Genomic DNA, 11,435 nt, shown 5'->3' with positions numbered 1-11,435 from the left:
TTGCAGCCGCCCCGGCCCACAGCCGTGGGGATGCAGCCAGCCGCGGCTGCAGCCGGCCGGTGCAGACTGCAGACCTCTGACACGCAGTGCGCGACGTCCGGGAGATTGGCCAGTGGCCACCACTCCCTGGCCCCCGCCCCTCTACCCCCGGGCGCTGGAACGCCGGCGCCCGGCGCAGTTGTGTGACCGCGCTGCGGCCGGCTGTCGTCTCCGTCATGTCTCACTGGACTGCGGGCTGCGGGGTGCGCCGACCGCAGGTGGCCGGCTGCTGGGCGGGCTCGGCGGCCGGCGCCGCCACTCCTCCGGCACTAAACAGTCGGCTCTCGGTCTGAGCGCGGCCGTCCCGGAGCTCCGACCGCCGGCCGCCGCCGGGAGTCGGCCACTGCACTGACAGCTGCAGTGGGCCGGGGCGCCCGCCGCCGGACTGGCGGGGGCCAAACCGCAGCGCCGCGCCGGGGCTGAGCATTTTACGAGCGCGGACTGGCGCGGGGACTGGTCAACGGTCATCGCTACCATAGAACCCCACCGGGGCTGGTCATTATACCACCACAGAGCCGCGTCGGGGCACACCGTTATGTCATTTTCCACCACAGGGTAGTCAAATCCTTCACCACCTTCCGAGCTGGGCGGTATCCTCCCACAAGAGTCACTGGCGGATTCAGGGGGAGGGCATCAGGGGCATATCCCCCGCAGGACCCTGGTCCCTGGGGGGCATTCAATACAAGGTCTTGCGGGGATATGCCCCTGATGCCCCCCCCCCATTCAGGCTTAGGTACATGCATACACTTATTGCCAGACTTGTAAACGACTCAAATTTTTTTTTGAGTCGATTCTTTGTTTGAGTCTGGAAATTTGAATCGATTCATCAAACGACTCATGATGTTAAATTTAATTGATTCGAATCAACTCATGACTCATCAAGTTCCTCGATAAAATGATTCGAATCAACTCATGACTCGAGCCCACGGAATGATTCGAATCAACTCATGACTCACACATTTTGATGAATCGATTCAAATCAACTCATGACTCACACGACATTTTTATTGAACTTATTTCATTCAACCCATGACTCACTATAGGCATTTGTTGATTACACTATGCAACAAAAAATGAAAGATTTTCTGTTCCTGGAAAGCGAACGAATTGTTCTTATTCATTGAGTCCTATCATAACCGAAATGGGCATTAGTTTTTATCTGAAAATGCTTTTCCGGTTTTCAGAGACGATTTTCGATTTTTAGCCCCGAAATTCGGTTTTTGGCCCACCGTGTCCGGTGTAATTGAGTAATCGACTCGCGGTAACTTTCATCGCCTTTCCTATGCCACAAGCTTTCGAACGATATCCGGTTTTGCATATTTGCCTGTAAAAATAACGTCATAAATCGATGTTTAAGTAAGAAAATGTTGACTTTGCCTTGGAGGATCCTTGCAATAAGGAAGTGCAATGTCCGCGCGCGCGTGACAACGTCTGGAGGCAGCTGAGGCTTGCGCCTTGAAATGGTGTAAAGCCTTTGCTCTGTGAGGTTGGACGCAGCTTGGTTGTAGACTGTCGTTGCGTTTCGTTTGCGTTGTCACGAAGATGTCTTCCAAATGTAAGCACCTGGTAGACAGCTTCTGCTTCATTTGTGGGGAGTTCATCAAGACGAGGTCAGAAAAGTATCGTGTTCTGACCCATCGAAAGTTATACACGGCATACATGGCATACTTCGGCGTCGCAATTGGCGATCAAGACCGGTCGTGGGCCCCGCATTTCTCCTGCCAGAGCTGCACAAAGACCCAGGGTATATTGAGTGAAGGGTAGGACGAACTTTGGTAGGAATTTCTAGTATAACTACTAGAAAACCTACTATATGTGGTCGGGACTAGCAAAAAGTTAGTTCAAACTAGAATATGGTAGCGCTTATGGTTGGCAGTCGTGGCGCGCACGTGACATTCATTTCTTAAATTTCTTAAATAACAGGTTTTAGGGGCCGATTAGTGGGTAGATACATTCAATTAGCTATTAACAATTGATTGTGCAAACATTCAAGAATCTACATCATTCAATTCTAGCCAAAATCACTCGGCGCTCCCAGGATTCGAACTCACGACCCTCGGATCCGTAGCCCGATACGTTACCGACTGCGCTACCGAGGACCGCGCGCTGACGTTCGGAGAGGCGGATCGCGGGTGCTGGCGTGCAGAGAAATCTTTACCCTGTACGCCGTGGAAGATCGGCTGGGTTTCGTGAAAAATGGTAGAGGAATTGTCGAAAGAAAATTCATCGATCTATCATTTGAGACTAAGAACCATTGATTCCTTCAAAGGTTGACCGAGATATCGCTCGCCGAAAACAGGCCATTTAACATGTAAACCCTATGGGCTGGTAGGAAATGTACGCCGTGGAGCAGCAGTGCTACCAACTAACTTCGGCGGGGGCCGACAAAGACCCTAGAAGGTGAGAATTAATTCCTATTTAGAGCCGTCGATACATTTTGGTGGTCAAAACCATATGTCGAGTAAGTGAGCGATAAGGAAGATTACTACATACCAAGGCTCTATAGAAATAACGGCACTCACTGAGTGCCGTGAGTGACTCACGGCACTCATGACTTCATGAGACAGCACAACATGCCAGGTAGTCAGTGTCAGGCACTTCAGTTCGTCGTGCTCACTCACACTTCACGTGCATCATTGACTCCGCCAGGTCACCGCTGAGGCGGCTCCGTGCCGGGCTGAACATCTTTCCTGACATGGAGAAGACCCGTTCACTAGGGCCGGAACTGGCAGGAACGGCCAGTGCGTTCTTCGCCGCCACCTCCAGGTGCGGATAAACCGCCCTCCTGGCGCTCCAGAACGCCAGGGGATCGGCGTCCTGCTGGAGAGCGGGCTCGAGCAGGAAGGTGGCCAGCTCCTTGGCGATCGGCGACTTCTGGGGCGCCTCCGGTGTGGCGGCGCTCCTCATGAAGTCGTACAGGCTATGAGAAAAAAAAACGCAAATATTCACTTACTGGAGCAGCTGTAAGTTACTGTTGAGTGTTGGGAACATACAGTATGACAGTTGGACAGGATAACCTCCAAAAATGATTTAGATGGTAATTGACAAAACGATGTCGTTGTTTTATTAACCGGTGCTGTAGGTGACCGTCCTCAAAACGTTATGCCCTGCGGCTGCGGCGGCCCGGCAGGGATTCCCCTCTTCCCTCCCGACACGACGCGGGTTGAGATGTTTGATAATTCTTCCATAATATGACGAGACATCATGCTAAATACGCGGGGTCGAAAGTCAACAGCCGGCTTACCGCTTGACTTTGTTTGAAACACCTTTTGTTTCAACACAAACTTTGTTTGTGTTGAAACAAAACAAACACAAACTTTTTTGTGTGGTGCCTACAGAGTAAAAAGAATCAGCTTTATGACAGTAATGTGGCCTGGGGAAGGAGGTAATTTTTGGTTGTGACGTCACATATTTGAAAGTTTGTGTTTGGAATATGGGAAGCCTAAGATGTTTAATGAAAAATAAATGCCAGAACCGTGTTCCTGGTCATCCAATCTATAAAGTCGGGCACAATTTAACTGGTTTTAACAACATTTTAGAAGGTGGGATAGTCCCTTTAACATTATTCGGATCGGCCCCCGCCGAAGTTAGTTGGTAGCACTGCTGCTCCACGGCGTACATTTCCTACCACCCCATAGGGTTTACATGTTAAATGGCCTGTTTTCGGCGAGCGATATCTCGGTCAACCTTTGAAGGAATCAATGGTTCTTAGTCTCAAATGATAGATCGATGAATTTTCTTTCGACAATTCCTCTACCATTTATTACGAAACCTAGCCGATCTTCTACGGCGTACAGGGTAAAGATTTCTCTGCACCCCGGCACCCGCGATCCGCCTCTCCGATCGTCGGCGCGCGGTCCTCGATAGCGCAGTCGGTAGCGTATCGGGCTACGGATCCGAGGGTCATGAGTTCGAATCCTGGGAGCGCCACGTGGTTTTGACTAGAATTGAATGATGTAGATTCTTGAATGTATGCATTATCAATTATTAATAGCTAATTGAATGTATCTGCCCACTAATCGGCCCCTAAAACCTGTTATTTAAGAAATTTAAGAAATGAATGTCACGTGCGTGTCACGACTGCCAACCACAAGCGCTACCATATTCTAGTTTGAAGTAACCTTTTGCTAGTCCCGACCACATACAGTAGGTTTTCTAGTAGTTATACTAGAAATTCCTACCAAAGTTCGTCCTACCCTTCACTCAATATACCCTGATTCGGATGACTTACGATGTCCTGCTGCCCCACGTTGATGTTGTCGCCACGGGCTCGGTCGTTTCCGGAGCGGAGCTGGCGCTGGCTGGGCGGGTCACCGCGAGCGCCATCGGTTCGTCCTCGTCGCTGTCGCTGAGCTGGACGACGTCCACCTCAGCCGGTTGGCGGCTCGATGTCGAGGCAGCTGCAGCGTCAGCGACCGCTCTAGCGACTACTCAGCGACCTCTCTACAGCTCAGCGGCCATGACCCCTCTACTTGTTAGGCCAAGATTGTTCCTAAAATCATTGGTTTTGTTTTAAATGCAAATTAAAAGTGGCAAATGATTTAGCAAGATGTGAAGAACACAAAACTGTGCTTATTTCTTTTCTAGGGGTGTTGGGTTCCCGGTTCCCACAAAGTCATGTCAATGTTTATCTGGCCCCCTCACTTTTTGAGATGTTCCTACACCCATGAGTCTGAGACAATACAATGACAAAATATATACCAAAATTTAACATTGCCAGAGTGCAGAATTTTTTTTTTAACCATTACCTTGATGTGCCTGTTCAGATTGGACTTGGTGTGTTCAGATGTGATGATAACCTTGCCGCAGAGCTTGCACGAGTAGCTGTTTGAGCTTCCATCTTTCTTATCAAACAAAGCACTTACTCCTGACTGTCGTGGCATGGTGGCTTACTGCAAAGCCAAGAGAAATGGAACTAGTTAGTTAGCAGTTGAGTTAGTAGTTAACCAGTCAGCAAAACATGGCAGGGAGCTGGGCAAGATTTTCCGGGCAGACAAAATGGTATTAGTATATATTAGGTCCGAGTGGACAATTGTGACGCTGTTGATACAAATATGTAAGAGCAAAAAAATTAGGTTGTAGGTTAGGTTAGGTTGTAGGTTTGTAGGTTTTAGGTTTTAGGTTGGTAGGTTTGTAGGTTTTAGGTTGTTAGGTTGTATGTTGGTAGGTTGTAGGTAAATAGGTAAGGTTAGGTCAGGTTTGATTATGTTTTTTCTTTTATTTCCAGGACATATAAGTATCATTTTTGGATTCAGGATGTCAAATAATATAAGAACATGAAAACTTTATCTTTTAACAGTCAATCGGAATCAATGTATACTTTTACAGACAAAATCCTGCCCCGAATCAGAATGCTGAGTCCAGGGGCAGCCCAATTCCTGCCCCTAATGATGCAAATAATGTAATGATATAATGATGTAGGAAGCAGTGAGAAGCCGAGAAAATCACTTCTGTGTCAATTTTTTAACTTTTGCACCATATTTTCCTGTTCCTGCCCCAATATTCCTGAAACCTGCCCCTATTCCTGCCCTGACCTGTGGTGTCTGCCCCGACAAGATCTCGTCAAAGCCTGAACGTTTTGCAGACTGGGTAGTTAACAAATGAACATCATATTTGTAATCAGCACTTCAAATAACCCCAAATTCAACAAAATTTATGCTCAAAATAGGTGGCGGAGTTCAGCTAAAAATTTGCCAGGGTGAGGGTAACCTTAACCTATCTTATGAGCTATAGCTGACTGAAGATTTGAAATTGAGTTGATTTTAACCCTCCAAATGTTAAATTCCCAGATCCCTTCTAAACAGTACAACATATACCTATCTTTGATATTTTCCCGGACGGGCGCACAACCTGGAAACCATCCACGCCAGCCGCCAGCACGTGTCCCGACAGTAAACAAATCTGACCCTGAGTATCGCCATTACGATCAGAGGACGAGGCTATTAAATCCTAAATTCGGGCTACAATCTGCAACTGTTCGTGGTAATCGTAATTTACTGTTTTTCTTTCTTCCTATGCATCAAATAAAAAATATTTTCCATTTTTTATTTGTCATCGTATATTTCTATTTTTCAACAAAATTACTCGTTGACTTCATATTTGTCGAGATTCAGACGTGAAAGTTATCAACTGCGCCATTAATGTAGTTTTCTTAAAACATACTATGACTTTCACATTCTATTCTCGAATTCATGACGTCACTCATAGTACATATTTTAGGCGAATGGAGATCGCTGAGGAAATATTTCAAAGCCGCTCCTTTACATTATTCTGAAGATTCTATGATGTCATAAAACAAGTTTCTTTTTAAACTTCTATTTCATGGAAAAATTGCATTTTGTGGTTTATTGGCAGTTGAGCATCGCAATTTTGCGGTTTATAGATGAGTTTATTTATATTATAGCATAGCCTATAGGTAGTTGATAGCAGGCACGTAGCTAGGATTTGGCCAAGGGAGGGGCGGAGGAATCCCGGGGGCCTCCTTTCTACAGAGGGCCTCCTCCCTAAAGGGACCTCCATTCTACAGAGGGTCTCATGCCTACATAATTACATATACAACATAATGCAGACTTTTGTTCAGCTTTCATATGGCCAGCGCACTGGTATGTTTCTTTATTCTTACCGCTGTCGCGGTAAGAAACATACGCATATCACAAGTCTCCCAGTGTTATGGTAACTGGCAAAAAAAAACTCGGGCGCCGGCGGCGGCGGCGGCGGCGGCCGGACCGCAGCAGGAGGGGGGGGGGGGGGGAGGATCTGCGAGGAATGGATGGATACTGGATGACGGTCAGAGTACCTAACACTTGATGTATTATCATATATCGTTCAAGCGCTTAACCGTATTCCGGGCGGGCTCTGAAAGACTCTGAATCGGGCGGGGGCCTTTTTGGCCCCCGTCAGAAGTCGAAAAGCACGAATCGTAGCGACAAACGGCAACGGCGTTTGATAGTTCGTTGAACGACTTACAACGACTTACCTCTCTACAGGGGGTCTCCTCTCTAAGGGGCCTCCTCTCTACACAGGGCCTCCTACCCACAGAGGGCCTCCTCTCTACTGAGGAGTCAGAGGGGCCTTAGCGGTCAGACACAGACACTATAGTGGTTATTCACAGGAGATGAGAAGGGCCCTAGCTGTCACTCGTCAGGCTGGTCAGAGGGCCCTGATTGTTCTGACGTCATTTTTTAGATTCCCGGGTGAATTTCGTTCGCCTCCGACGTGATTATGGCCAACGTGGGCCTTCGGCCCACGTTGGATTCAGGCCGAAAGGATTCAGGCCAACGTGGGCCGAAGGCCCACGTTGGCCTGAATCCTTTCGGGGGGCCTCCTGAAAACCCCAAGGGAGGGGCGGGCGCCCCCTCCGCCCCCCCCCCTTGGCTACGTCCCTGGTTGATAGGCTATAGGTAGTTTGGGCGTATTTGACTCTATAGACGCCCAAACTCTTATGCTGTTGATTGATTATTGGGACCAAATTGATTGGGACTGGGAGAAGGGGAGGCAGCTGCAGGTGTCAATTCTGACTTCTGACATGTAAAATGTAGGTACAGGTCTCGCGAGATTAAGCGGTAGGTTTTGCACTTTTACATTTCCGGTTATATCTCAGAAACTAATCGATCTACGATGAAGCCATTTTACACGATCATGGCCGGCTTGATACCCAAGTCGATCGCATCTTCAACACTTAAAAGCTTAAGACGACGAAGATATAGCCTGAAGTACACTAAATTTTCTAGGTGCAAAACCTACCGATAAAACCCGCGAGACCTGTACCTAGGTAGTGTAGCAGGCACTTGGTTTGGTAAGACTAAGTACATACCTACCAACTGCCAAATGCTTTTCGCTCATTAGGCGCCTGTGCCTGAGCCTCTGAGGCTCTTGTAAGTCTGGAATATGGAGTTAAGTGAGGGCTAAAGCTGAGGGGGTGATCTAGCATTGATTATTAGGGTGTTGATGGTGACTTGTAAACGACTCAAATTTTTTTTGAGTCGATTCTTTGTTTGAGTCTGAAAATTTGAATCGATTCATCAAATGACTCATGATGTTAAATTTAATTGATTCGAATCAACTCATGACTCGTCAAGCTCCTCGATGAAGTGATTCGAATCAACTCATGACTCATCGAATCGAAAATCGAAAAACGAGTTTGATTCTGAGTCGATTCACGAATTAACTCAGAGTCGTTTACAAGTCTGCTTATTGCGCTCAGTTATAACAAGAGAAAAACGGACAAGAAAGTTTTCCCAGTAACTCCTTTTGTAATCAGATTCGTTTTAGTAGCCTGCATTTAGTGGTCATTGCCTATATTTGGTCTAAAAATATGTTGCTTTTTACTAGAGATGTCAATCGGATACCAAAATTTTGGTATACCAATACCAAACCGATACCAACTTGGTATTTGGTGTTTCAATCCTCCTCTATTTGGTATTTTGTTGGTATTATGAACCCTCACTAATAATATAAGAGGCTAAAAAAATTGTATAAATTTGGTATTTGCCCCATGTTCCTAGGTTGGTTCGGTTTCGGTATTTCCTCACGGTTTTGGTTGGTATTTGGTTTGGTATCGGTATTCCGATTTTTTTTTTTTGTAATTGACATCACTACTTTTTACCACAGGGGAGTCCTGGATTTCCACGCCCTGTTGGGGGCGTAGTGTAGTGTTTGAACACTCCCCCCTTCCTAACTCGGCTCCTGGGCCACGTGCGATACGCGGAAGGCGGCGTTCGAAAGAGCGTCAAAAATAAGGAAAGAAATATCGGTCATTTTTTTCGGTCAGGACAAAGGTCAGGTCATCAGAGGTCATTGAAGGCCAAAATTCGCCGATTAGTAGGTCAGATGTCGACAATTTTCAACGAATCGACGCACAGCTCGGAAACTAAACGGAAACTAAACTAAACCTAAGCTATAGCGCTGCGGAAATGCTCATTTGATAGCCGTATGAACGCTTTTTCTTAGTAATTCCCTCGGATTTCACCTACCATAGACGGTTTTGCCTGCAGGGGGGCAAAAACTGCCTAAATAGCCGTTTTCTGGAAACGGTTTTTCTGCAATAACTTCTGACTAAAAAATTGCACGAACTTTCTTTTACCAGCATCGTGTTCCTTTTATCAAGATGCGTCGAATGAACTACACTGTAAAAAAGTTTACTAACCTCTGTGTTATGTGATAAATTTCACTCGCCATAGCTTAGTCAAATAACTTAGCACACGCTAGTTTTATAACACACCATAAGCATGTATCCTTGTTATGTTACTTACGCATTTGCTTTCTAGGCTTTGTTAGCTTACTATATACTTGTGAGTAATCATGTTACGTTACTAGCTTGTTGTGTTGTGAAAACAAACCTATCGTTTGTGAAAAAGCTAAGCATGTTATGTCACTAACTTGTTGTAATGTGAAAACAAAACCGTTTGTGAAAAACTAAGAACATTGTTATATGATAAATTTCACTCTGCCTAGACGTGTTAGCTTACAATGTAATTATTAGTAATCTTGTTACAGTACTAACTTGTTTGTAGTGGAAGCACCTTATCGTATGTGAAATAACTAAGAACATTGTCATATGATAAAAAGCACTAAACGTAGGTATGTTGGTTTACAATATACTTGTTAGTAATCATGTTATGTTACTTACTTGTTGTGTTGTGAAAACAAACCCATTGCTTGTGAAAACTAAGCATGTTATGTTTCTAACTTGCTGTGTTGTGAAAACAAGCCCATCGTTTGTGAAAAACTAAGAACATTGTTATATGATAAATATCACTCTGCCTAGACGTGTTAGCTTACAATGTAATTATTAGTAATCTTGTTACAGTAATAACCTTCGTGTAATAGAAGCAACCTTATCGCATGTGAAATAACTAAGAACATTGTTATATGATAAAAATCACTAAACGTAGATATGTTGGTTTACAATATACTTGTTAGTAATCCTGTTATATTACTAACTTGTTGTTATCCCTTGTGAAATAAGTAATAAAACTAAAACTTATCCCTTGTGAAATAAGTAAAAACATTATAATATGTGTAAAATTTGCTTAGCGTAGGTGTGTTAGCTTACAATAGAATTGTTAGTAACCTGGTTATGGTACTATCTTGTAACAATTGTATCGTAAGCCAAGCACACCAGCACCAGTAAAATTTACACATACGACAATGTTCTGAGACATTTCACTTGCGATAAGTTTTTGTTTCACTACACAAGCTAGTGCCTTTATTTACACGATTGTTACGCGGCGTTTCCGATTAACATTGATTGTTTGGTGTTGAGAGGTGTCGATGCTGATTTTTGTCGTGGTACCGTGATTTTCTTCCTGTTTCCTTTGGTTCTGGTCGTGATGCTCTCAACTAGTCTTCCTGTTTTCTTTGTTCGACATCATCGCCGCCGCGTAACGCCTCTCACGCTCGCCCGTCAGTTTGTCGGCAGATCATTAAGCAGTTTAGATTCCCAAAGCCCAAAATGCATAAAAGCAACAAGCTGTCGTGACTGACTAATTTTGTTAAAGTCTGAATTGTGTCAATTTGCACTCTCATATCTCGGTAAACGTTCAGTGCCTACGCATCATAGGTAAATTAAACCAAACAAAGCGCACCAATAATGCCAGGAAAACTCAATAGCCCCATTTACTGTTCCGCTACAAGCACGTTACGGAACTGTGAAGACAGAGGGAGGGAGAGGGAGAGTGAAAGAAGAGAATAAGAGTGAGTGAGAGAGAGAGAGAGAGAGAGAGGGGGGGAGGGAGAGAAAGAAAGAGAGAGAGAGAAAGAGAGAGAGAGAGAGAGAGAGAGAGAGAGAGAGAGAGAGAGAGAGAGAGAGAGAGAGAGAGAGAGAGAGAGAGAGAGAGAGAGGAGGCTGTTTAGTTTCGACAACTATCGATTCGGCGTTTATGCCATAAAATGGCTAGCGGACACGCCGAGTGGTCCCGGCCACACTTGTCCAAGTACCGGTTTCCTCTCGAAACTTGTCGACTTTGGTGACCTGATGAGACTTTGTTAGACGCGCGGAGAGAACAGGCTAAAGGCAAGTTACTAATTCGTTCGTTCCGAGCCAAAGTTGTATCGGTCAAGTACGTGTGGTGACACTTGTCAATTCTGTACTGGGTGGAACGAGACAACAATCACAATAAAATGACGCCTCGCCGGTCCTGCGGCGCGCGCGGCTCGGCGCGGTTGTAAAACGATTACCGATTTGGATTGTTACCAAGCGATGAGTGCAGTGGCACCTGCGCATTGTCGGTCGGCCGTACTGAGAGCCGTGCTATTCTCTCTGAGATTGCGTATCGATTTCACTGTTCAGGGTCATAAACGAGCAGCTGGTGATGCTGTGCGACTGATGGACACGCCCGGGCAATACAGGCCCGCTCAGTGCGGTCAAAACAATATCGATCCGGTTATATGGAGCA

General features: G+C 45.7%; 1 protein-coding gene across 1 annotated transcript; it reads right to left on the bottom strand.

The window, feature by feature from the left end:
* Positions 1-220: 220 nt before the first annotated feature.
* On the bottom strand, positions 221-4,438 carry LOC122388682 (zinc finger BED domain-containing protein 4-like). The gene is made up of 3 exons (XM_043379974.1): positions 4,271-4,438; positions 2,661-2,959; positions 221-480 (listed from the first exon to the last, which is right to left on the bottom strand). Exons 1-3 carry the CDS (start codon positions 4,363-4,365, stop codon positions 221-223), a joined length of 654 nt encoding a protein of 217 aa, XP_043235909.1. The 5' UTR covers positions 4,366-4,438.
* Between the last annotated feature and the right edge of the window lie 6,997 nt (positions 4,439-11,435).

Source organism: Amphibalanus amphitrite, unplaced genomic scaffold, assembly GCF_019059575.1.
Source record: "Amphibalanus amphitrite isolate SeventyFive unplaced genomic scaffold, NRLGWU_Aamphi_draft 000331F_arrow, whole genome shotgun sequence".
In the NCBI taxonomy this organism is placed as follows: domain Eukaryota; kingdom Metazoa; phylum Arthropoda; class Thecostraca; order Balanomorpha; family Balanidae; genus Amphibalanus; species Amphibalanus amphitrite.
This window is presented reverse-complemented; position numbering and strand designations above follow the sequence as displayed.